General features: G+C 37.9%; 1 protein-coding gene and 1 long non-coding RNA gene across 5 annotated transcripts; one reads left to right on the forward strand and one right to left on the reverse strand.

Moving 5' to 3' along the window:
• LOC135293619 (uncharacterized) lies at positions 1-26,693 on the forward strand. 4 transcript variants are annotated; one of them, XR_010355737.1, is made up of 5 exons: positions 1-132; positions 646-731; positions 3,853-4,015; positions 7,730-7,844; positions 8,648-11,019. It is a non-coding gene; the product is annotated as an uncharacterized LOC135293619 (long non-coding RNA). The 4 variants fall into 4 exon arrangements; XR_010355740.1 differs by lacking the exons at positions 7,730-7,844; positions 8,648-11,019 and adding an exon at positions 24,547-26,693; XR_010355741.1 differs by lacking the exon at positions 7,730-7,844.
• TMEM182 (transmembrane protein 182) lies at positions 7,015-26,713 on the reverse strand. Its single transcript, XM_064408019.1, has 5 exons — positions 26,573-26,713; positions 26,060-26,159; positions 24,561-24,659; positions 15,708-15,845; positions 7,015-7,796 (listed from the first exon to the last, which is right to left on the reverse strand). Exons 1-5 carry the CDS (start codon positions 26,711-26,713, stop codon positions 7,573-7,575), a joined length of 702 nt encoding a protein of 233 aa, XP_064264089.1. The 3' UTR covers positions 7,015-7,572.
• Between the last annotated feature and the right edge of the window lie 1,128 nt (positions 26,714-27,841).

Raw genomic sequence — 27,841 nt, forward strand, 5'->3', positions numbered from 1 at the left:
CGGCCCACACATCGCCTCGCCGTCTTTCCCGGTCCCCCGAGCGGCCAAGGGAGAGGAAGCGCCTCCCAGCCGCGGGGGTTTCCGTCCTGTCTGCAGCAGGAGGACGTGAATGTCACCCATGTTCCCTCTTAGGTAAACAACAAATATAAATCTCAAACAAACACGACGCAGATTCTCCCTTTCACAGAGGAGGAATTTGGCGGGTGTCCCAGTCTCATGAGAGGAAGAGTTTGGTTTTGCAACCATTTGTCTTGACGCGGGAGTAGTTCAGACACTGATACCATACAAGTGTTCTTTCCAAAATTGAAAGCCACACCTTTGGTGTTCTTCACTGGCAGGATCCAAGTGCACTGAAAAGCTGGTGTGGGCCAAATGTTTTATGTTAAATTGCTCTCTCAAAGCCCTATCTTCTTCTGTTACTGAGAAGTTTTTACACAATTCTTGCATCTACTGGTGTTCCTGCACGTAGGCATACGGGTAACAACTGAATAGGCAGTTTGTTTTTGCTGGAATAAGGATCTGACCAAATAACCCAAGCAAATGGGTGATCATGGAGTTTCAGATACCAAAATGTAGGGTCTTAGCTCCTCAGTGGGGTTTGTACTTTGGACTATCGAGTTAATGATTTTTTTCTTACTCTGACAGCAGAAGCCCTCAGTTAAATTAAAGAGCCCATAGCTGATTCATGCAGAGTCTTCAATGGATGTGCTTGTTTCACTGGAGCATCGGAGGTATGGACAGATTACCAAGAGCAATCTGAGCCACTGAAATATGCATAGAATTTGTTTGGGTTCCTTTCTGCAGAGCAAAAATGTCAGACATGCTTTTTTACAGCAACTCATAATTGGAATATAATTGCTTAATATTCCCATCCATCTGAATTACAAGTAACACTTCTTATTGCAGAAAGGTTATCGAAATATTCACTGTGTGAATCACAGGTTAGACTTATAAGAGGGTCTTACACAACAGAACCAACTGTCACCATCCTGTCTTTAAGTATATATGTCACTGCCTTGTGACAGATTTATTCAAGATCATTTGTACAATAAGGTACTCCTAGGTTTTCATTAGAGTTAGAAGAACTAAGCTGATAGGAGTTTGCTTTTTTTTTTTAAATCAGGCTGGAACTTTTATTTTCTGATAGTAGAAGCCAGCGCCTCCTATGGATTGCATTCTCTATAGGTATGGAGAGTAGCTAGAAAAATTTTCCAAGGAAATATGAAATTGTGCACAGCTTTTCTATATTAGTGTATCAATCCAGCTAAAGAGCTACATCTTACAAATACCCTGTTCTGTTCTGAATCCCACCAGTCTCATTTCCCTAGGCAAAACTAACACTAGGGAAACCCACAAACTAAGGGTGTATTTGCAACTTCAGAAACATAAAAGGCACTTGGAGCTACAGTGACAGGACCACAGCACTGGTACACTGGGCCTTGTTTCTGTGGGGCAGGCAGAGAGCATAATCCAGGTTATTGTTCCTCCTCTCTCTTTGGCCCTCTCTTTGTCTTGCACACCACAGGCACAGCCACCATCAGAGTACAGTACTTAAGCTAACTTTTCAAAGCTAGTTGTCTGCATGCACTGCTACATAGACAAGTCTTGGAGACTGCATTCTGAGCTGTCCCACATGTGGGTCCTGCAGCAGCTCACAGAGCTCTTCAGGCTCTTCTCAGCACCAGGCATGTGCAGGACTGTTCTGTGCATGGCACAGCACACCAGTGCCTCAAAGGCTGAGGTGCTTCAAGGGAAGCTTAACACTTCCCTCCCTAAAGCCTGCTTCTCAGGGAAGGCTGAAAGGGTGCTCTTGTACTGGATTATGTGATGCCAAAGAACCAAGGTACTTAACACTAGTCCCAGAACATACAGGAATATGCTGTACATATTGCTTTGACTAGCAATTTGTTATTTAAAGTTCAGGGCAAAGATTTAAACCCAGAGAAGGTTTTTTTTCATAATTGCAGGGGGGAGGGGAGGGGAGGGGGAGGATGATGACGTACAAATGGGCAGGACGTCAGAAAATAGGAGTAAAAAAAGAATTACATTAAAAAACTTCAGTTTCCTAATCAAGACTCACTGGAGCTTCTTTGAAAGCACTATCCCATATTTCCTGAGAGAGGTTAAATGCAAGATGATCACTGCAGCTCCTGAATTTAATACATCTATCAGAATTCACAATGAGCTGGGCATGAGATCAGTCACTTTGTTTTCCATGGAAAATTCTCCTGTTTTACATTAATAGAATAACTAAATTCCCTACTAAATACAGTGTATTTATTGGTTAATTCTTCTCGGGACTAGCTTTTCTTGACTTTGTTCAATGTTTTGAAAAATTCAAGTTTAGTCTTATGATATTAAGAGCAAGTTTCAAATCTATTTCAAATCTCATCAAGATATCCTCTCCTGCTACAAAATCTCACCCTGGACTGAACACGAAAAGACAAAATTAGTCCTTTTCAAGACAGAATCATCAAAGATCAATGCCCATCAAAGAGCTTTACTTGGAGGAATAAAGAAAGAGGCCAAATTTCAAGATAACACAGACAGTCAGTGAGACTGGAGTGCTTGAAGCTGCTGGAATTTTTTTAAGTCATTCACAAATACTATATCTACCCTTGACAGGTCATTTCATTCTATTTAGCACTTTTTATTCTCTGTGGTTTATAAGCTCTTAAGCAAATGTAAGAGGGAGGAAAAGCTAACGTGTCTGATAATACACTATATCAGGCTGACAACCTAACTGAATTTCCCCTGTGGTGCTAGCAAAATGCTGTTCCAAAAAGTAATAATGCATACAAAAAAAAAAAAAGAAAGAGAGAAAAAGGGGGTAAAGGGATCATAGAGATCATGCCGTCACATTTAATTTCAGAGAACAAAACCTGAAGCTGATTTCTCTTTAGATCAGTTGTATACCAGTTGGAACATGGGTGCCTAGCACTGCGACAGAGTAATATGATCTGAGCTTTAAATAGCTGCCAAATAACCATGTGGTGGCTGGCAGCATTAAACGTGTTGCAACGAGAATGATCTGTTTCAAAGTAAAGCCACATAACAGAGGATTAGTCAATCTGATGTGGTATAGAAGAGGAGGGGGGAACGTTTTTCATTATCCTTCTGGGTTTCTTTTTGGTTTAAACATCTTCCAACTCAAAGATGCATCAATTTAAGCTTTTTCTCTTAACTGGTTTAAAACCTGAACCATCTCCAGGTCATTTCAGATAACATCTCCTAAGGTACCCGGGTGCAGGTGGGGAGTAACAGTGTGACGAATGTGAAGTAACACCACTGAGACTGTTCCCTTGATTTAACCCAGTACAGAGTGGCTGAGTCTCAGTGTGAAAGGCACCTTCCCTGCACAGAGCTGCTCTCCACCTCCACCCCCCCCTACCCCACTACCATCCCCCCAGCTCCCTAGTTTGTACCAAATGCATTCTTGCCAGATTTTAGGAACAGACAAGGAACAGATCTACAGCAAGTAACGGGGTGATTTGTGCTCCAAGCCCTTTCCTTATCCTCACAGCAAAAATGTCTAGCCTTGCAGCACTCCATGAGGCCCTTCTGGGCTCTTTGGGACACAGGAGAAAATCAGGTGCAGTTTGGAGATGTCTAACAGGAATTGCTGCCAGCCCTCCATTCTTTCTTGTCAAATGGCTCTTCTGACCACTATTGTAAATATGTCTCCTGAGTAGATAAGGCACATAAGGACTGGAAAGACAGACCAGTTTTGGTCTTAAACTGGTAATGTGATTGAGACACACAGAGGGAAAAGCAGTGCTGTAAGTACTTGCGATTCTTCATCCTTTCTGTCACTTTTGATTACGGATGACTGACTTCTGTTTTCAATTTCAGTGTCTCCCCCAGCTTCAGCTGCATCAGTTCAGACTTATTGTAAGTTAACAGCAGAATTTCATGTGAACATACTTTATCTAGCCTTCACTGCCTGGGAATCACACTGCCAAAAGGACAAATAAGAACAGGAGAGCCAGAGGAGAGCCAGCTGCTGCATCAGAAGGTAAATAGCTCATTTAAGATATTCAATATGACTTCTTAAAAGATAATAAGCACAACATACTTCACAGCCAGGATTTTGCAGGAATGAAGACAGCTATAGACACTACCTACAACTGTTTTACTAGCAGTTTACTAGCACACTACAGAGTACAGTCTCAGCGGCAGCTTTATTTCTCCCTGCAGAGAAATAAAGCAGGCTTTTTTTTTTTTTTTTTTTTTGCATTTCCTCAGAGGAGAACACTGTTTTATCTCATTAATGTAAATGCTAATAAACAGCCACAAATTTCATGAAGGTCAGCTCCAGTGAAACCTACAGCAGCTATCCAAATGAGTAAAAAGAATAAATGGGCAAAATCCTTTTCTGACTGGTCTTGTCTGCAGCTGCCTTTGCCACATTGTGTTGGTGTATCCCCCAGGGATCAACAACAGCTGCACAGAGGTCTGGTAGATGGCATCGACAGAGGGACACTTACCTGTCTTTTTCTCCCTCCTATCTCACTTCCTTCTCCTTATTTTCACACTGTCTCCTTTGTGGGCAGTCATAGTCCTTCCCATGTTTGCACTGGACAAATGGATGATTTACAGATTGAAAGCAATCAGAAAATGCTTCTTATTTACTCTTCTTCCTCACTCTTCCAAACACATTTGTTAAAATATAAATCTCTTTTCTTCCAATATGATCACAGGCTATTAAGCCAGCTAGGAAATTATTAAGGAAAAAAACAAAAAAAAACCAACCAAACTCCCAAACTCCTATGGATTTGTGAGGAACACAGTTCTTTGACCAATTTCACAGAATATTTTGATTAGTGTATTTAATCCTCTTTACAATATTTTATTCAGCTCTCATGAAAATCCCTGCATCCCTGCCAAGGATTTTCTAGACAAAAGCATATCTGGAAGAATGCCACAAAGCAAGTTGCCTTAGCTGGCCTGTCTTCCCCAAGTTCTTGCAAACCCATTCCCCTGCACATAGCTCTTTAATGAAATCAGAAGAACAAGAGTTAAACTGTGCTTTTAGGCAATAATCATCCAGAAATGCCTCCCCACCACCCTTAACACCATTCCTTGGTCTGCAGCAACTACTTATTACATATCACATGCTTACCTACATATATTTTTTGGAGGGAGCAAACAAACCCCACCATTTCAGAAAGAACCTGACTTTCAGTTCTGCCACTAAGAGGGAATCCAATTAAAGCAAATTGATAGAGCTACGGACTGCTGCCAACATATGAGTCTGCGTGAAAAATTTATGAGGACTCAAGAAATTTCTGCTGGTGTTGGAAAGGCTTCCAGACATTTTCAAGGGAATCCTCAGAAACACCTTGGATCTTGATGGCCATTACATCCACAGTCTGACCCAAAGGGTTGCCTCCAGGAGAGGATGTCTTGCACACAAAAGTGTAACTAATTTTGCTGCATAATGGAGAGAGTTCTGAAGATGCACATGGGCTGAATTAAGGGCACCACAGGAGCCTTTGGCTCAATCCTTGCCGAGTTTATTAGTTGCTGCTGCACACATGGTTGGGTTTGCTGGAAGAGGTCCAGGTCTGAGGCACCTCTCAATTCCTCCAGCTTTCAAAAGCTGCAAGAAAGTGGCTCAAGCATATTGTCCCCTTAAGCTCTTGTGGAGAAGGACTCACCCCTGCAGAGAAGCAGACAGGGTTTGGGATGGGGTACCTAGTCAATAACTCTTGATTATTGAGTTTACCTTCACAATTAGCAGTGAGTGTCCTAGACTATAAAGAGGGCAAAAACCAACAGAATGTATTATTTGAGAAACAGTATGTGATTGTGTAATTAAGGGCAGGAATATAATACCATATGCACAACGAGCAGGGTTAATTTCAGCATTTCCTGACTAACCAACGGCATTATGGTGTAACCCTAATGTTCTCCGGATGGCTATCATTTATGTGGGGTTCATACACATATGCTTATGAATACTTGGTTAAAATTCACCCATCATACTCTCTGACACAGTAATTAAAAACACCATGTTATTTGCCAATAAAAATATTTTTGTGAATTGGTAATTATTCTAAACCTCACAGTCCCAGCTTCCCTACCTCCTACTCTTGTTGTCTTCCTGTTCTATAATGTATAACACTAATCTTGATGAGGGAAAAATAAATAAGTAGCAGGAAAGGCTGGAAAGCTTCCAATCACAAAACCTCCCAAAATGGAATAACATCCAATCTGGCTCACCACATCTTCTCTGTGGGCATTCCTTTCCTGCCTTTTAGCAATGCTTTCAGTATTCATACCAGCTGTGGAATTAAGCATTATGAACAAGAACAAACCGACATGCAGCCTTAACTTTTCCCCATCAGCCCCAAACTATTCTGCATTGAGTTACAAAGTGAAAACCAGCACACTCTCAGATGGATTTAATTTCTATTTGGGCCCAATGCCAGACAAAGTTTCCCCATTGTTAAAACTCAACCCCATCTTTTCCATACCACGCATATAGTCTCATCTTTACCCCATCTTCCACACAGATGTGCATGCACACACACACAGAACCAGTCACTCCTACAATGCAGTACCAAATCCATCTCCCTGGCAGTCTTAGCTAGGCTCATTGCTTTCTCTAGCAAGACTAGTAGGCAAGTTGGATTTGGTCTATAATGCAAATTTTTAACATGTGGGAAACTGAAGGCTGCACAAGACACACATTTTCATGTCCTAAATATTGTCTTGATAGTAAACCTTTTTTAATAAAAAATTAATTTTACACAACCATGAAAATATTGTTTAGAGGAGCCAACTCTCTCTGTTCCACTGAAAAATAAAAGGGTTAAAATTTAATTAAAATATTAATGCTATAACTCAAAATACAATTTTGGCATAACTTCAGATAATGATTCTACTATGGCATTTTGGCTTACAGAATCATGCAACACATGGATTTCAGAATACAAAGTATACAGCTTTCAAATGCATACAGAGAAGAGAAATGGGTAATAGAACAGTTAAGCTTTTACACATTCATGGCAATTGTCTTCTCTCCAGTCCTCTTCCTATGGATGTTGCATGAACAACTGCACTCTATTTTTATAAAGTGCAGACATGTTTGCTGCCATTAAAGCTAAGGCAAGTAGTGGAAAACAGGAGAGGAGGTAGATTGAATTACTGTGTTTGAATGTTTGCCTTCTCCTATACCTTGTGCCATTCTCTACAAACAGAAGAACAGTGTAAATGCTAAAAGATAAATGTATAAAATGTTGATTTGAGACAATTCATATTCATGATTTACTTGCAGAAAAAAATTTTCTTCTGTTTGTTAGCCTACAAAAATGCTGCTAATAGCACAATGTGAAGAACCACGTGTACTTTCTAAAGAATTAAAAACAACTAGTTGGGACTAAAGGTCGTTTCTTCCTGTACTGAGTTTTGTGTCCCTTACCCTTGAACAAGTAATAGAAGAACTTCATGAAGGCTGCCTGCACATTTAAGATTGCTATAATAGTAATAATATACAAAATTGTGTTCCAGTATACACATGTCACAAAGTTTCACAAGTATTGCTGTATTCCCTTCAGCAGCGTCTGACTAGTCTGAGTGTAAATAAATGTCACGCCCCACCAACAAGAACAGCATTCCTGCTAATAAAGCAAAAAATACTCCTATAGGAGCCAACATAAATGACCAGCCATAACGTACATAAACAGCAAAGTCTGGGCAATCCATTTTTTTCATGTTTGTGTAGTTTTCCAGATCAGCCATGGCCTGGACCCAGATGACATACATCACGACTACCAGCGAAAACAAGACACCTGGAAAAGAAACACCAGGTTTTAACAACAGTGTGAGACAGATGCTGGGTACATTTACTGTATTACCTAAAAATCCATCAATGCTAGAGGTCCTGTCTGCCTGGCACAGTCAGCCACCACTGGATAAAAATTATCCAGTGGTGGCCTTTGGCTTCCTCTAACTAGCACTACTTCCATCTTGTTCCTGATTTGAACTGAAAGGCTTGCTCACATGACAAAGGTGATATCTGGTTCTGGTAGGCAGGCTTTGATGACAAAATTCATGCAGGTATTTACTGGGTGGAATTCAGAGGTCAAGGTGGGGGAAGGAGGAGGAATGGAATGGAACAATCTAGGAAAAAAATGTACCTTTGCTTCCCAAACTCTGGCATTGTTTTTATCAGTCTTAGGATGAGATATAGAAAGGAGTGGGAAATCTTTCTATTATCTGTATTTGCTTGTTTATTCTTTTGAAAAGGGTTGTGTTTGGAACACAAAACTTCAGAGTATTCTACTCAAATATTTTGCATAAAAATTCAAATATATTTAATTAAAAATCATTCATCTTTAGAAAAGAAGCTCTTGGTAGAGGAAAAAAACCATAACAACAATTAATAACTATGAAGCAGGCTATAAGAAATAACCTCAAACTGGATACAACAGTTTCCTGAAATTAATCCACCACATAATTCACAGCCTTTTCCCAACCACTCCTCTGAAAGGTCTTTGAATTGTTTATACATGACAGTAATAGGAGCACATGTCCTTACAAACTTTGATAATCTCCTTGTTACTATACACCAGAAGGAGATATAAGAAGAAAGTGCTTTCCAGAGTATCAGTTGCATTCCTAATATTTCATTTCACTTTAGAGGAATGTGGACACTTGAGAAATGCAAGCCTGCAGAACAGATGCTCCAGAAGAAGATTTGCCGGAGGACTGAGGGCACGAGTCTAAATTTTTTGCATGCTTCAGCCTGTACCCATTTGCTCCCTGAGCTCCAGCTGTCACAGCAAAGTTGCAGGACTAAATACTTGAGAGGCACCACCCCATCACATTTTTATCCCAGAATGTTTAGGTGCCTCATTAAAACACAATTGAGTGCACAGTCCTGGTAACATTCACTGCCAAACTTGAGGTTACAGGCTGTAACCTCATATACTTGCAATGCAACCTTGAACAAATGTGACATTTTTGGCAAAAAGCACAAGTGCACTTGTAAGCACCCATGGCCAGGCATTTGCTTCCATATCCACATGTCCTGGTAACCTTTGATGGTTACCTTTCCCTATCCCCAACCTGAGATGCTGCCTCACAACCTCCTTCCCCACCCTTTCTGCCCATTTACCAGGGAACAGCTGTTGTCCTCACTCCCTCACTTGATGCAGGCAAGTTAGATGCATCAGCTTAACCTGGTGATCTGATGATCTTCCTGCTACTGCTTTATGGACAAAATATAATATTTTTACATACATTCTGTCATCCTGACAGGTAAGACCTCATGGCTCAATCCTTATAAACATCATCTTTTGAAGACCAACAAAAAAAGGGATGAGGCATAATCAAAACATTCCCAAAGGATCTGCAGTTTCTAGGAGGCTGAAATAATAGTAGAAAAACTAAATAAAGAAGGAGGCAGACACATTTCATGTCTATGAAATACACTTCCAGGATTACATTTTTTGCTAAGGTTCAAATTCCTAACAAAGTTTGAAAAAACCCAACACTCAACTCTAAGAGGCATAAATTCAATTTTGAAAGTATTTTACCTAAGTAAAACTCAATTTTGATGGAATTTAGTATTGTGCTTGTATTAAACATAAAACCACTGAAACAATCAGAAAGAAGGATTGCCTTAAGGCCAGACAAGAAGAATAAGAAATTAAATTGAAAACTCTTCAAATTGAGCAGAAGATTCTTATAACAGAACATCTAATGATAACAGGCAATATGGCCAATACAGGAAAATTAGAACAAAACAGAGCTAGTAACTTTTGATTAAAAAAGTAGAAATTCACAGACACATTCATAAATGGAGTTATTAGATATCTGGATTTTGTTCAAGGTTTCAAAATTTGAACAAAAAAATTATAGCACTAAGATTTTGAAAGATACATTAATAATCTGGCAAAATCCACAAGGACATTGGAATTTACCTCTTCAACTGGCTGTGCCTATGCATTTTCAGACTAGTCCTCTATTTAATCTCTACATTGGGGAAAACTTAGTCCAAAACAATAATAATTACAAAAAGTTACTATAGCAGCAGGTAAGTATAACCAGGCCTTGCACATCTGGAAAGCCCTCTGGCATCCTGGGTGGAAGCAAAGTTATGTAGAGCAGTTAGTAAAAAATCTGTCATTAAAACAAAACTGCATCAAAGGTGCTTTAATCTAGAAATAGGCACCCCTTCTTTTCAGGCACTCTGAATCAACACCTTGGTGGTTAAACTAGAATCAACACCACGTAGGTGCAAAATAGCAAGCCAGGGCTGCCAGCGGTAAAACAACTTCAGGGACTCTATCATCCATCGGGTGTGATTTCACAGCAAGCTGTTACACCTGTGAGTGGCAAATTGTCAGGTATGGAAATTTTCAGAAGAAATGTATGTCAAGCAGAGATAAATGTCCTTCCTTGAAAGGGAAGAAAAAGAAAGGAGGAGTATGTAAATCCTCTTAGTTAATTAAGGCACTAAAGGAGTATTTAAGGGTTCTCATCACCTGCTAATGGAGACTAATTAATAGGTGTATTACTTAGCATGTTCAGTAAATATCTTGAACAATAGACTAAGGCTAAGTAAAAACTGACCATGTCCTGTTGCCACCATCAGTATTTCATTCATTAGCACTTCTTTTGTCTAATTTTCACAGAGTTATGACTTCACAGGAGTTAAGCGCTTAGACAGTTTACTGAATGTATATTTATCCTGAGAAATCTGCTCCTGCAGTCTTGCACTGGCAATCTATTGTGAATGTTTTGAACTCTCAAAGGCAAGCTCCAAGACAAAATTACTAAGATTGAAAAAAATCCCCACAATTTCTTGAAGCAAATATTTTTATGAACAGTGTGTACTATGATATATTTCTACTTTTTTGGCATTTAGACCTTTTTCATAGAGTGCAGACGTCCTTTTGCCTTTGCCTTTTAGTGAATGAAAAATAGAACAGCAGTTGCATGAATCAGTAATGATGAGGGAAATTATTCCTAGAACATTAAATATGTCTGAGAGAGATTAAGACAAATAAATACTTCCCTCCTACTCCTTTTGCTTTCTTTTTGTCCATTTTCCTTTTTTTTTATAAACACACATGTTTGAAACACAGCTCTGTGCAGTGTGATAAGACACGGACTTCTCTGAGGTCACTCTTTTCTGTCTTTCACATTCATTCTTTTGAATTTCTTTCAAACAAATACTTGTGCATATTGTAGAGGAGAAAGAATACAGAACCTTTAGAAATGTCTTTGAATTCAAGAAGCAGTTTGCTGGCCTTTAGTACTGATTCTTCCCACGTAGAAATGCCTTTCACTTGTCAATGGTGAATGGCTGTTTATGGCATGAATCTTTTACTATGCAGACACGAAGACAACAGGTGCTGGAAAGAGTGATGTGAGCTTTTTACTTATGCCTGGAAGTTTAGAACTCTTTATCTCACTTGAGGAAAACTTCTCTCTCTCTGTGTGTGTGTGTGTGTGTGTGTGTGTGTGTGTGTGTGTGTGTGTGTGTGTGTGTATTTTTTTATTAAATGCATTTTTCTGTTCTTGTCCTTATTTCAGATTCTACCACATACCTTGGCCTATTGTGATCTTTATTTAAAAATAATGGTTGGCATTCTTTGCTGAAGTACATGCAGAGGTTCCCATACAAAAGTTATGGGAGTAGGTACATGTCTCTGAAAACAGATTTTTGTCCTCATCTAGGATCTCAGACTAAAGTACCATCCTTTTTTGCTCTTTTGGCAGGAAGCAGCAGTCATAATTCTAATCTTGCTTCTTCACCAGGGTGTGATTCTGTAATGCTCTGGTATATTGCTTATTGGCATCAGTACAAAAGGACAGTTTTCACAACCACCAGGTAGAAAGAGGAACAAGGTTATTATGAACTTTATTGAAGGCTGCTCTAAGAGATCATTTTATGGCAGCTCCCTTCTTTTCCTAAAACCTTTGAAGCAATTATAAGGCTTCTTACAGTTTTCAGTACCATAGCTGCTCTTGGACCTTCCTCAGATGTTGCAGACATGGAGATGAGCCTGCAAAGGCAGGACTCAAGTCAGAGACTGTGGTATCATTGAACTGATACTCACTTTTCCCTACAGGTCTTGCAGGTGTAGTTTTACCTGTGGACTCAGGTGGTTAATAAGGTTACAAAGTTTTGCTACTCCCAGTTAAGGAAAAATGAGTCAGGAAAAGGATAGCTGGTGTTAATTGTAGTTATAATGGCCAAGGAATGGCAAAAGTTAATATCCTAGGAGGAATACGGAAAGTAAGACCCAGAACACACTTCAATCTGTGCAGAGAACTGATAGGCAAGATCCCAAGAGAGGCTGCCTTGAAGGGCAAAGGCTGCCTTAAAGGGTAAAGGGTCCTGGAAGAATCTGGTGTTGCTCATAGATAATTTCCTTAAAGTACAAGAATGGTCCCTTTATGTATACAAGAATTCAAGCAGGTCTCACAAAAATGAAAATTAACCTCATACAGAGCTGCATTAGCAAGAACACTGTCATCAGGTTTGAAAATACTATCACCCTTTATTCAACACTTGTGATAGCATATGTGGTAAGCTATGTCCAGTTTGGGGTCCCCATGTGAAACAGAGGTACTGATAAACTGAGGTGATGACCACCAAAATGGTAAGGAGAATGGAGAACAAGTAGAGGCTGAATGAGCTGGGGAATTTTAGTCTAGAGAAGAATGCAGTCTTCATTTTTCTAAATGGAGTTATAAAAAAAGATGGGGATAGATTTGCAGAGACCTACAGACTTGACGGAATGAGATGTAATAGTCACAAACTGCATCAAGGGCAGTATCAGGTGAAAACAAGGAAAAAAGAAAACATTTCTCACAATGAAGTTGGTCAAACTGGGACAAGCGCCTAAAGATGCTGCGGAACATCAGTTATTTGAGATTTTAAAAACTTGATTGGATAAGGCTCTGAGCTGCCTGATCTAACTTTGAAGACAACCCTGCTCTAAATGGGATGTCAGACTTGATTCCCACAAGAGGTCCTTTTCAAGATAAATTTATTTGTGTCACTGTTTAGGCTTCTTGATTGGGTCCCTCCAAAAGGCAGGTCTATCTGCCTCTATCACAGAGGTGTGGTGTCCATCTGAGTGTTTCTTACTGTTGACAACAGAAATTTAAGCAGTTGGTTCATACAAAGCAGCTTCAGATGGCTGAACTGCTGGCAAGAATCTCATTCCCAATAATATCTTCAGCTACTTCCTGAACCCTAAGATGTCACAGCAGATCATGCTACAAGCTGCACTCTTCAGTTGAGGGAGAGCTTTTATCTGCTGCGAATTTGTAAGTTAAGGCTGCAGAAGGACAAAGATATGTCCAATAACAGGTATCAAAATTATTTAATCTAACTTACTTTTAAGACAAGTAGGAAAATTACTTTTTCTTCTTCCTAAGAACTTCTTCCTAACTTCCAAAGAACAATCATCTTGTCTAACTTCCTTCTCAGAAGATTATTCTCTACAGTATAACACATACTTGAATTCTGTGGTAAGATATCATCATATGGGCTCTTTCAAAACAATGTGTATAATTCCTTTTTTTTCTTCAAAACAACCTGCTGGTTTCTGTCTTAGAAGAACTCTAACTTCACCAAATCTAAGTCACATTAATCTAAGTCATATTACATATTTTCATTTTCCATTAGGTCTGTGTTTAAGTAGATGCACACCATGTCTGCATCCTGATCACATGTTTGAGAAGTGATAAATATGCACCACTTCTCATCACTCTCCCCTTCCATGCCCTGCTTTGATTTGGCAGGCAGTTAAATGAACTCTCTAATCCTGAAGGAGATAGGCACAGGAAGGGATCAGGGCAGCAGGGAGACAGTAGAGCACATCACCCTCTTCTGCAACAGATTCTATCTTATCTTGCTCTGTCTTGAGCAAGCTGAATGGGTCCTATTTTCTCCTGCCACCACCACTTTTTTGACAAATTATAGCAGGATTTTGCTACAGACTTTTTGCTTTTTTGCTTTTCAACAACAATAATGGTAATAGTAAAAATAGCATGGCTTTTTTCTAAAGCCCTGATTGAGAACAGTCCTGAAGTTGAAAAATGCTACATACAGAGAGAGCAAAAAAATCAGGATTTCCCTTGAAGAACATTTGCTCTATAGGGACAAAGGGTGAAAGGGGCAAAGACAGAGACCCAAGGTCACACACTGGGATAATAAAGCCCACTTAACTTCACATACCTAAAGAAATAGTCTCTCTAGATTCTTTTAGCAAAGGAAAGAGGTGTAGGGTTCCTCCATAGCACATTCATCTGATCCAATTAGGCCCCTCTTTCAGTGTGAAATGAATCCCCAGCTGGGGGAACTTCTTACATACCTACCGTTTTTACTGCCATTGAATGTTATTGCCTCTTGTAGGCCTCCTAGGGAAGCCAAGGGAGGCTACCTGAGGCTTGAGGATCTAACCTTCCCCTACCTAAATGAGGGCAGATGAACTGACCCAGAGTGAACTGACACAAGCGTTGCTTTGCACCTCTGCCAGTCAGTTCCACATCTTTCAAGTGCCCTTTTCCTCTCAAACAGCTTCTGCTACTTTCTAGTGACAGCTGAGGTTTTTCATGCATTACAAATGCAGAAAAAGAGCAAAACTCACATGGGCTCTTGCCCTGCAAATTAGTGACAAAAAGCATTGAAATATCTTAGAATCTCCGTCAGCCTATGAATATTTTTTGTATGTCTTTTAGAAGTGTGGAGGAGTAATTCTCAAGAGATATAATGTAAGTATGCAGGATTTTCTTCAACTAAAATATTATAAAATACTTCCTGCACTTCACTGAGAGTCCTTTGGAAGGGAATAATGATCACTAGCTGCATATGAAGAGCTTAGAGGTGGAGCAGATAAGCAAGGTCAGGGGGTCAGTATGAGAAGCAAAAAGAGAGCCCAGGCCTTGTGGTCCTGACACAGGTGGCTCTGCCCCGTAACACAATATGTTCTCACAGGGGTGCCTCTCACCAGGCTTTAAACCAAGGAGAACAGAGATGGAGCACATACTATCATTTACATCCTTTATATCTTACACACCAGTGTGACATCTTCACAGACTTTTCAAGGTTAAGCAAACAGCATGCCAGTGAGCTGTCCGTATCAGCTGAACCCTGGGAGGGTGCATCCTCCACCGTACGTGTGGGTTATGAGGAAGGAGGGAATCGTGTTATTTGTTATCTTTCATTCACAGAGGTTTAGATTTCCTACTTACTCATACATGACAACTACTTTGTTTAGTCCCATCACATCCAAAGCATTTTCCTGTATTGGTCATGTAAATGTGTTCTGTCTCCCAACTTCTTCAGAGTCCACTGTAATCATCTTTTGCATCACTGATAAAGGACAAAACCCTCTCCTTAGCTAAAGCCCTTGACAATCTTATAAGGCAACATCCTTAAATATGCTTTCTTTTTCCTGTTAAAAAAGTAGATTGAAATTGCAATGTAATTCCATTATTTGTCCTGGATGTGGAGGTTTTTTAACCTTAACCCAAAAATAGCTTTTAGAATAGTTCGACTACTAAATAATTGTGCAAAGAATTGTCTCCAAGACAGGCACTCCACAAGGCAAAAGATAGAATTATATGCTTTCTCTTTCTTTTAACCATGATTGATATAATTTTTGGTTAAGGAAAATGGAAGAAATAACTTGTCCTTTCTACTCTATAATTGACTGAGTAAACAGTATACCCACCAGCAATGATGAAAAAGCCTCCTCCTGCTTTGTATAAAATGTGACTGGCAAAAGGTGCTGCACAGATGATGAGGAAACTAGCCGCCACAACAGTGAGTACTCCCAGGAGCATAAGAACTGTCCAGAAACCTCGATAAACTAGAGAAAAAGAAAGAAAAAAGAAAAAGAACACAGTGCTTTTTAGAACTTATCCAAGTTGGTTAACAAAGATTTTCCTTTCCCCATCTCTTATCACTTGCCTTATTAAAAATTAAACATTAATTCTATTTTGCATATACATTATATATCATGTGGATCAAAATAGGTTTGATTACCAGTCCTTACCTGATGATCATGGAAAACAGCATGTAAGTTATTGTGGATGAAATCTATCTCCTGAATATTTAGCAATAACTTTAGCAACCTGACCAAAGCTATAGCAGTGATTCCTTGGGATGAATGATTTGACTGACAGGATACAATTATTTTACCAAAATTGTGTGGAAGAAGCAGAGAGCAGCAGCATCTTGACACTCCTAGTGCCCAGACTGTATCACTAATAACAATCTGTAAGTTCTTTACAATTTACGGCTGGATAATGCTCCTTATATATAGCCACATTCAGCAGAAAGAAACTTCAGCTAGGAACAGGGAGAAATTTAAAAAATGTAAACTTTATTTCTGAAAAACAGCTAAGTGTCTTAAACCAGTCTATTTCTGCTCTAAATCTCTTTGTATTTTATTAAATTTAAAATGTGATGTTTCAGAAGCCTGTTAGGCAGTGCCAAGCAGTGCTGAATTAATGGATGCAGCTGGTGATAAATGAGCTGAGAGTTTTGTGACATACTCTGGCCAAAAGAGTCTTTCTAACAATTAGTTTTTAGCTGGTTAATTGCACATCCATTTAACAAAGTCATCATTTTACAAATGCTACAAGAGTGACATAAATTTCTCCCATGAATTTAAAAATTGGTACATTAACACAACCCATTAGTAAAATTATGAGTTGTAAAGATCTCCATCGTCAGATCTGAAAATCTTGAAGCACTGACAATTCAGTCAGTGAAAAACATTTCCACCCAACTGAGGGAAAGCATATAAGCCAGCTGGCAAGTCAGGAGAAGTGTATCACAAAAGAAACTGCCACTTATCATCTGACAGCACCTACTTACTGTTGTGGAAAAACACAACCAAGCAACTATTATACTGGTTCATATCCTGAAAGATTCAAATTCATACAGCTTGTTAGAGACAGCTATTCAGTAATAATTCAAGTTTGCTCTCATCTGAAATCTGAAGGTGCACTAGGCATTAGCAGCTTGTGTTTCCCACTAATGTATTCCAAAAGTATACGGTTTTTAACTTGACCAGCTTAACACAAGTTAAAGAATACATCATCAGCCTTGTAAATGTATTAGCTAGATCATGCTCGCCACATTACATTAGCCACACCCTTTAAATAACCCTTTTTAATCCAGGCAAACATTCAGAGACATAATTTTCTGCCACACTCATCAGCAGATTTGGGCATAAAAAAGGATGAATGTGTCTGAAAATACCTGGCAGAAAGTTAAAATTGTGGTTTGGTTCATATCCAAGTCTCCACTTCACATAAACAAAAAATTATTGGAGTAGTAGGGAAGAAATAAGGCTATGGCTCAGCAAAGCTGTTAAATGTGTGTGTTGCTTTAAGTACTATACCTCTTATGGGATTTAGGCACCTGTTTAAAGTTAAACACATAGTTAAATGATTCACTTCATGCAAATGGACAGTGAATGGAGAACCTAGAAAGGTAAATCTCTCAAGTCCTTCAGTCTTGGGTTTCTGAAGCAATTTCATATTATTTTACTCATGGGGCTACTTTGATAAGCTTCATTGCAGTCTCCAAGTCCATGGGACATTACTTCCTCGTTTAAAGCCTAATACCACTAAATCAATCTATAACCACCCAACTCTTTTACATGGGTGGCCCAAGGTACTTCAAAGTCATACTACATAATAGGACACATTGGCCAAAATGAAGCTTGAAAAAGCTTTCTTGTATATTATTATGGTCAGTCACTTAAGTCATGGAGCAGTGTTTCTATTTTCTCAATGAAGGGGGACACAAGATTCTCCAACATTACAAAACCAACATCCATTTTCATTATCTACTCTTCATACAGGAAGTTTTGAAGTCTGTTTTGTGAGATTTCATGAGAAAAGCTTGATTTGATGCTCAAATAGTCTTAGAAACACCGAGCACAAAAGAAGTACAAATGTAAGTGATGAAAATTTGTTTCAACCTCTCTGTAACTATACAAGACTACAAGACTACACTATTTTATGCATTATGTGGGAAATACTGATTTCACCTAGCTATCCCCTGAAAGAAGCATCTATTCTATTTCTCCAAAACAGTTATTTACCCTAAAGAATCACGGATAAAGTCTGATTATGCCAATACTTGTTCATTAAGCCAATTCAGTCATTAAACATCAATTAAAAAATAGGGTGTAGTTGATAGGTACAAAGTCTGCTCACAAATCTGTGACTTTTCAAGCAAAATATTACCCTCTCTAATCTGCAAGGCAGAAAGTAATTTGGTTCATTTGTGGCACAGGTTTGAGGAAACACCGTATGAGCACTTAGACTTTTACCTTTGTAAAGGAATTAAAAAGCCATCATTTTCCTGAAAAAATGGCTTCACTTATTTTATAATCTGATCATTTTTGCTTGGATCACATTCCCCATCATCTCTGCCTAGATGGGCAAGATCAGTTTCTAAAGGGCTAGACATTCAAAATAACAACTCAGGCCTACTGCTGTCATTTAGCTTAACTGCCATCTATAGATGAACACAAAAGAGCTGGTTGAAATTAAATCTTCCTAAGAATGAAATTATTCTTCAAGTCAAAGACTTTGCTGCTTTGAGGTTGAGACACACAATGACAGATAAAATGAAACAGAGGATTCTGCTTTGAATTACTCTTCTTTACATCCCACGAAAAGGGCTGACATTGTGATCCAAACAGTCTGTTTCAAGAAATAATGGTTCAGTGAGCCCATACAAAGTGTATCTATACACAGTTTTCACAGAAGTTTGCACAATTTCAAGTCTCACTGAGGTATTTCATAGGCTAGCCCATGTTCTGGTCCAGATGACAAGGAGTACCCTTGTCTCTTCCAGATACTTCACACATATGTTAGAGTTACCCACCTAAAATACCTGCATTATTCCAAGTGGTTCCTACAACAGAAGAAATAAAGTGCAAGCACTATTGCAGAGTGCAAAGTAAACATATCTGCAGTGTTTAAAATCTTGGATACCATTGCTCTGTATTGCAAGAGTGCTAAACAGAAGGTTTTGTAACTCATCTTGGTAAGCAACCCCTTTGTTGAGTATGACATTTGCCTAGGAAATGACAGGCAGGCCTAAAAATAAAAAAGACTGAGCGGAAAACAGGAGTACACACGACTGCACTGTCGGGCGTGTATAGGAACATTATATTCCTCAAAAATTACATGACCTGTAGTTTTTCCTTGCTACTGGTTTTTCTCTCTAAAGATCCTAATTTAGGTCCCTCCAGAGACTTTTGCATTATTTGAAAAATAGAAGTATCTGGGTTTGTGCAGTCCCAAAATTTGGAGAAATGGGTGAAAATTACCAAAAGCCTTCTTTTCTAGTATAGTAGATCCCAGCATTGATTATAAACTGAAGTTACAGATTCATATTTTAAGATGCTACTGATACATGACATGGAAGAGAAGCAATAATACATTTGAAAAGTTACAGAGCTGTCTCACCTACAACACACACTTGTGTAGCACTCATGGACACCTCTGAAGCTCCACAACAGTTAGCCAGGAACAGCCTAGCTAATGTCACAAAGCACCATTCTACTATTGGAGATGTTAACATCAGCATCATGAAAGCATATCAAGCATTTCACTGCCCTTGCCGACTCAAAGTGTTTTCAAAACACAGCCATCAGTCCATACAAGTATTGTGGTCTACCATAAAAACCCCAGCTACTTAATCTTAATTTTAATATCAATATGAATTATTAAGCGCTATAAGGATGTGTTAGTACACATCCACACTTGAAGCATGTGTTAGTACAATGCCAGATACAAATTTCCAGGGGTAGGCAAAATGACTTGGAAAAGTTTCCTTGAACTATCATGGACAAGCTAACATCCAAAAGGGATCATTTCCTGTGATCTGACAGTGGATTGTATTTTAGAATGTGTAGTTTTTTACATCACTATTTAATGAAAGAGATGTTGAAATGCTTTTCACAAGAGTTTTGCCACACACAGTGCCAATGCAGTGAAAGGTGAAGTGCCTGAACTGCTCTCAACCAGGAGTATCTTCTCTGCAGATAAACTGCTGTAAATGAAATCACCTATCTCAGCAGCAGCACAGGAGACACACATGGCAAAACCTTGCAAGACTTTTCTCAGCTTCATTCAGCACCCTTTACTATCCCTTAGTAATAATTTTTTTTTTAAAAATAACTTTAGCAGTAAAAAAAAATACAGTATTCACAAGATGGATACGCTGCTTTTTAAAATGCTTCTTACTTTATAGCTGCTTGGGGCACTACAGAGATCACACTTATAAATGTACTGTATTACAATCTCTCATAGGTAATTATATGACTGTTACATAAGAGCATTTTTTTTTCACCTAGAAATAGATTACTGCTAACATTTCATTTGTACAACTTTTATTTTCAGATTTCATGGCTGATATTTTCCAGATTACTTTAGGTTAATTTCAAGCCATTAACAAACCAGCCAAGAAATGTGATCTCCCCATTTTAGATTTAACAGTTGCTGAATCAGATTTTTGCTTCAGTTCTATAAACATTGTGTATTATCCATTAGACATTACTTCAAATCCTGGCAATGTGCCCAGTACTGGGCAAAATAAGATACTAATAGTCAGGAAAAAAAATACTGGCACCTACAAATCAGAGTATTAAAATTATGTGCCAGTGCTGCCCCACTAAAATGCTTCTATTTCTGCTTCAAACGGTGTTGGGGTGATTTACAACAGTTAGGGCACTATTGTTTATTTCCAAATTAAGTTGAAAAAATCCCCTCAAAAATAAAAATGAGGAATTAGTGACTAAGTGTTAGATTTTTCACTTCTTTTTCTTACAAATAATCTCACTATGGCCAATGGTACTATTTCCATGAATAAGAAATTTGCACATTTTTCAAAGACAGCCCTAGTATTGTCCTGTAGTAAAAGAACTTTAGGAAAGTGTGATAGCCCTTGAACACCAGTGTTAAGTAACCTAATGACTTTTGAGTGATGCAAAAGATGATTACAGTGGACTCTGAAGAAGTTGGGAGACAGAACACATTTACATGACCAATACAGGAAAATGCTTTGGATGTGATGGGACTAAACAAAGTAGTTGACATGTATGAGTAAGTAGGAAATCTAAACCTCTGTGAATGAAAGATAACAAATAACACAATTCCCTCCTTCCTCATAACCCACACGTACGGTTTTCTTTTTCATGTCTGCATGATATTATGCATGAATCTAGCTAGCAGTGAATTAACATTAAAAACACTATATTATTATGTTTTCAGAATAGCCTGATGGGGCAACTAATCTGTTTATGATTATGTCTATTTTGAAATATATAGGTGCTGCTGTGGTATTTCTATTGCACAGGCTAATTTAATGTTTTTATTCCCAGGTTGTAGTTACTGCACTTGTATATGTGAATCATCATAAAAATGAATCTGCTAGCAACACAATGAGGTGCTAAGTCGACTTAAGAGCTGCACATTATAAAAGTTGTCACTCTAAACCTCTGTACTATCATAGAAAGTCACTAGAGTCAGGCTTCCCCTGAGTTCATTTAGAACCTGTTTCAGGTTAAGATAAATGACATGGCCTACAAATTTCTTAAAGTACATTAACCATAAATGATGGATCACACAGCTTTTGATGATACTTTACACTACAGCTAGGGGAAGTCCTCCCCACTCTGTTATTATTTAACAAAACCAACGAATGCACAGAAACATTATAACCATGATTAAAAGATAAAGCAAACTGCAATTTCAAAGCAGTGCTATCTAACCCTGTGAAGCTGGTCATGCATCTAACAGTAATGATTAAAAAATATCTGATACATTAAAGCATGCATTCAAACCTCCAATATAAGCACCCCATAAGCTTTTCTGTCTTTACATTTCCATCTAAGGCTGTAGTCCTCTTGACACCAAGAGCTCATAGTCTAGGTTTCTACAAGAGAATGAACCCAGCCTTTGGTCTAAAGCTTTGGAAGGCAGACTGAAACACTAAAGCTTCCTCTCCTCAGTGCTTTAAGATTTTTAGGAACTATAACACAAACACAAACCAAACATACAAAAAAGACGTAAGTGAACTGAGAGGATCGGTGAGCCTGTTTTGAATTCTGGCCCAGTAAAGCTCTGAGCCACATTTCTGCTAAAGCCAAAGGAGTTACATCAACAGAGAATTTGGTCCAGACACTGCCCTTAAAAAGCATCAGAGATTTCATGTTCCTCAGGCAATTTATCTTTGTCTGAGCTCTTCTAGCTAGATGGTGACACAGCACTCCAACAAACCACACTTGTGTCTCCACACAAAGGACTGCACAAGGGGCTAAAGTTAAATTCAAATTCCTCTGATAAGATCGAAAAGTTTCTTAAGTCAAATAGTCTGTAAAAGAGCCACATGCCTTTACTTGTTCAGCAAGTAAAGTTGAACAGAAAAGTTAGAGATTTTTAGAAAATGTGTTGTATACATGTTTAATTTTTCTAATGAAGTTTAAAGCTCTTTATTCAGCTGTTTCTTTTTCTATGAAAGAGCAAATTCTTGTTATCTTGTTATACTTTGTTAAAATAGAACTTGATTGACTCACTAAAAATACAATGATAAACCTGGGGAGAAGATTTGGGCTTTTTATCATCCCCAAAAGAGAATATGTCAAGAAAGCTATGAGCCATGAAAATGGTAGTATTTTATCAAGAAACAGTAGCAGAACCAAAAAAAGGGATCAATAACCTCCGTTTTTTGGTAGTACCCTTTTATTCTATGCTTTGCTGATCCAAAGTATTAGATGCAGACAACTGGATATACAAATAATAAATGAAATCTTGTTCTTCCTGAAACCAAACTGGAGCCTTTTGCCACTGGCTTTATAGAGAACCACTTCCTGCACGAGGAATCAGGAAGAAGAGGATAACCTTCTAGCATTTCTTAATTTAGCCACTGCAGTTGAAGCAATGTTTTTAAAACCTGCTTGCGAAATATCATGGGCAGGATTGTCAAACTAGACTAAAGGAGAAACAAGTTTTGAACTAACAGAAGAGATGATGACATAACCTTCTTCATGAAAAGTTGTGAAAGACTCTTGAACAATCATAACTGTTCTAATAAATAACTCAGCTTAGATGCTGAAAATGAAATGTAGGCATAAAAACCCCCAAATGTCTTCAGTTTTAATGAGCTCAAAAGCAATCCAACTGTATCTATTTATATAGCAGGAATGGCTCTGAATATACTCTACCTGGACCAGCATCTATAGTACAGTTCTGCCTACTTTTAATCTCCTAATATGAAATATAGATAGGAAAATTATATTTGAGCAGTGGTTCTTTTGGCAAATATTAACTAAAATTAATTAAACTTTTGATGATATTCCTTCTCCTTTTCTTTTCCTTTGTTTGTCCACTTCTGTGTAATCATACAATATAATTTGAGGAACCTTTGTGAATGTATGAGTGAACAGTAGAATACAAACTCTGTCTAGGCTATTAGGAGCTGATGACTCTGTCACTTTCAAATGGAAAGATAAACTGTTCTAGATGTGCTGTGAAGTTACAGATTAGATCTCTGAATGGTGAGGTCTGAATTCTTCCTGGACAAACAGTTCATAATTTCTAAAGATTAACAGAACCATTATAATTCTAGTTTATTTTCTTTTTCATGTCTGCAGCATAAAAATTGGATTCTAAAGACACTTCAAGGTTAGCAAAAGGATAATTACAGCTTCAGGACTGGAAGGGATCACTTAAGTCCCTTAGTCAGCAAGCTCAGAGACACAGAGCATGCACACATCACAGGCTGTTTAAAAAGTCATGTGAAATAGATATCAGAAGTTATTCACTTCAAATATGTTTCTGTAAAGCTTTTGATATGAATAAGTGTTCCTGATATTTTTAAGTCAGTCCTAAGTGTTGTAAAGACAGAGCTTTCTAGGCACTATTCAAACATTTTCTATTAATGTTTATCTTTCACATGTATATAAATATATACTTACATGTATGTCTGTTGCAGTACAAGAGTTTCTCAGTGAAGTATATCTGAGTCAGTTAAATAAACTCAGATAGCATCAAGCTCTGCTCCTCCTTCCACATAAAGTAAAAATGCAGTAGATTTCCATATGTGTTTATTTATTTAACAAAAACAAAACCCCTCCCAAAAAACAAAAACAAAACAAAAAAAACCCAAAACAAACAAAAAATTCCAACCAAAACCAGTTTTATTGAAATACGTGACAAAAAGTTTAATGCATTCAACCCAAGGAAGATCATTACTATGTTGGAGAAAAAAAGCACTAAAAAGGAAACATCTCTGGTTTTTTTTTGTTGGGTGTTTTTTTGGTTTTTTTCAGAAATTACCTCCATTCTGCCATCATTCCTAAAGCCAAGCATTATTTACGTGCTTTGTTAAACAGTGGCTTAAATATGCATGTTGTTAAATTATGAGAAGTATGAAATACCAAAATTCTGTTAATTAAACTGTGTGGAGTGATAAGGCTGTTTTATTTTGAAGCATCCAAATTGTTTTCTTGAAACTATGGGCATTGTATTCGTTTGCAGCAAACAATACTTACTGATTGCAGAGTCATAGGAGGTGGAGTTGTGTTCATCTCGGAGAAGAGGAAATGGGGACAGGTAAGCATGTGTGCAATTCTTAGAAGGTGACTGGTTGGCTAAAAGTGAAAGAAAGCTAAAGATTAATATTTTCCTGCCTTAACAACATTGTGTGTCTGTTCTTCAAATGGGCACAGTGAGCTTCATAGGTCAAGATTTCAGGTCCTTTCCTAGGCAACAGTTTACAGTGAATTTGGTTTGGTAAGAGATACAAGCCTTGTAATCCAAACAAGAATATTCCTTACAGAGCAATATAGATTTGTACTCTGGGACAGTAAACGAGCCCTGCTGAAAGCACACTGCAATTTATGTGATGCATATGTATGCCTTTGCATGCATATGTACCTTTCTCATTTGAGGGTTAATTATATTCTTGTCATTATTACATGTGCAGAAAAAAAAAAGAAAAAAAAAACAAACAAACAAAATCCAGGCAATTACTTTTTCTTTTGTAAAAGAACAATGAAAATATCAAGCATCTTCAAAGAGCTTACAATGGTCACAAGTAAGAGTCTAATCTATGGAATGAATATCCTCCAGAAAAGGATAATTTCACCCTTTTTAGTAAATACTTCTAAAAATATCAATTTCTTCCTAGCAAAAGACAAAAGCTGACTATAACTTAAACCCCATCTAAGTTTCAGATTCCTGACCACATAATTTTCCAGATAAATAACAAGGGGAAATTAACTACAGTGAAAACTACCAAGACAAAGCAATATATTTAGCAAAATATGGGCTGTTGAAGTCAAATTTGTATGATGGCACCTGCTTTTCACAAGGATTATGGAAATTTTGCAATAAGGTGAGGGAGCTCCCTACCTCAGAGGGAGTGCCAAAGACTGGAGAAGAAATTTTGCTTGAGTTCTAAATGGGAGATTTTGGTTGTAAAATACTATCTGATCTCGTCATTCTATCTATCTTAGAATCCTGGATGTAGTGAAAGAAAGCAACGGGTCATCTGTGGATGTAATAAAGAAACTCTTCTGGAGATGGTGTGTCCTACACCATTTTCACTGTGGAGTTGCCCATTGCCTTCTTAACCCATTTGTCATCAGTTAAGAACAGAGAAACTCCCCAAGCAAAAATTCATGGACCAGGCTAACCACTAAGCTCTTTTTTTCCTACTTAAGAGAAATAAACCAACTGTTTAACAGTAAGTGGTGAAAGATTTTGTAGGTAAGAATGGACTCAGGTTTACAGGGCATCCATAACAATCACAGTGTAATATGATAGCTAAACTTGTATCATTTTGTCCTAGGGTTTCCTATAGATTACAAAAGTGTGTGTCAAGAATTTATTTTAAGGTAGCTGAAGAACCTGATCCCCAAAGAAGCCATATGAAATCTACTGATCCATAAGACAGAAGGAAAAACAAAAAACACACAATACCCCAACAGTTATGAGAACAATTATGAGATCTTTACTGCAGATAAAGTAAAAGGAAAAAATTACTTACTATACCAAAACTTCCACATGCTGCCATTATTATCTCCTACATTTCCACTAAACCAGCACCTCCAGAAGAAACCTTCATGATGGAAAGTGGCCTTCTCTCCCTACAAAGGAAGGAAAAAAAGAAAAAGAAAGCCATTATCATACAATATTTGAATGGCTGAAAGTATTAAATTCAATTAGATGTTGATGTAAAAAACACTACCATCATAATGACACACAACCTGTCTGAATTTAGATCAGCTAGAACATTTATAAACACTCATTCTTCTTTTGAAAGAATATCATATTGCAAAAGCAGTATCACAAAATAAAGATTCATTTTAGGGTGATTATAAGAGGTTTTGAGGCAGGCTTGTAAGCCTCCAGAAGGTCAAAATGAGTATATTCAAAAGTATATACAGAAGTAAATTCTTAGAAAATAAACAAAACTAGTATATTCAAAAATTCATAAAATAAATGCATCCCAAAAATCTCCATATGTAATTCTCATTATAAATAAAAAGTTCATACTAACCCCAGCACCTTCGGGTGCTTCTGAACAAGTTCCTATTTCTGTAGCAAGAAGCCAATAATCTGTTCCAAATGCCACCAAAAAAAGCAAAACCCCCAAAGCTGCAAAGAAGCCTCCAAAAAATATCCCCACACTCAGTTTCATTATTGAAGTTATTAGAAAAAAAAAAAAAAAAAAAAAACAAAAAACACCTTAATTACTTAAAAGGTTAGCAGTAAAATAAATTTAAAACAAATTATTGGGAAAGAAACTAAAAAACTGTATGGAGAAAACAGCTCATATCTGAAGAAGTTTCTCTTCACTTGACTTTCTGCCTGTGCCCTTCTTCCCAATGCCCTGTGAGTCAATTTGTGTCTCCAAATTTGTGTTCCATGTGGCTGACTCAAGTCTGACAGATGAAAAGGGCCTTCTATTTTAGGACACTGATGGCAGAGCTTTGCTGTGTTTCGCTGTCTGGGCGAGGCCAGTCAGAAATAGCTGACCTTCCCCTAACTAATCAGGGATTGACTTGAAATATTATTGCAGCTGGTGCATCAACACCAGTGGAGATGGAGTTGCAATGGCTCTGTCCATCTACGTGAGCAGCGTTACAGAGCACGCAGGAGTAGCAAGGACTTCCAAAGTTCAGGCCTGCTGGTGAATGTTTCCTTAGCTCCTAGCAGGAAAGGAAACACCAGCAAAGAAGTTATTATAAGTCATGTTATGAAAAGAAGACTGAGGATTTTTTATAGAATTTTAAAATATGGTAGCCAAAATGAAGAGATGCCTCTGAAAAATCCTATCTAATAAAAATACAGTTATCTTTAAAAATTTACATCCTTTGTTTAAAGTAATAACTTTAGCAACACTAAACAAAAAAGACCTAAATGCTTTATTTATTCATTTAACATTTAAACATTTAACATTAAACATTTAAATTACAAATACTCACTGTAAAAGGAAAAGGTTTTTTCAACAACTTCATTTCATGCCAAGCAGACCTTCCCAATCATCTCTCATGGATTAAAGAAAGGTGTAGAGTTTATAACACGCACCAGATCCTACAGTCCTTACCCAATAAAATTTTATTGGAATTATTTATCACCAGAATAGAATTTTCCGTTGATACTGCATACTGGGAAGTGCTGGGCTCAAGAGCAGAATTAAGCCAGTTTACTCCAGAAAATATTTGTCACAACATTTTATGGCAATAGACTTAGGACTTCAGAGGGACTCCTACTTTCAATATGCCAGTATTGGTTTGGACAGTGCATCAGCATGCTTGAGGACAGC

The sequence above is a fragment of the Passer domesticus genome, chromosome 2 (genome assembly GCF_036417665.1).
Source record: "Passer domesticus isolate bPasDom1 chromosome 2, bPasDom1.hap1, whole genome shotgun sequence".
Taxonomy (NCBI): Eukaryota; Metazoa; Chordata; class Aves; order Passeriformes; family Passeridae; genus Passer; species Passer domesticus.

What these genes read in the sequence shown, in the direction of transcription:
- TMEM182 (XM_064408019.1), bottom strand. Translation starts at nt 26,713, where the DNA reads ATGAAACTGAGTGTGGGGATATTTTTTGGAGGCTTCTTTGCAGCTTTG. An exon ending in AAGCACCCGAAGGTGCTGGG is followed by an intron (nt 26,160 to 26,572) that starts GTTAGTATGAAC and finishes CTTCCTTTGTAG; the next exon opens with GGAGAGAAGGCCACTTTCCA. An exon ending in CATGTGGAAGTTTTGGTATA is followed by an intron (nt 24,660 to 26,059) that starts GTAAGTAATTTT and finishes TTTCACTTTTAG; the next exon opens with CCAACCAGTCACCTTCTAAG.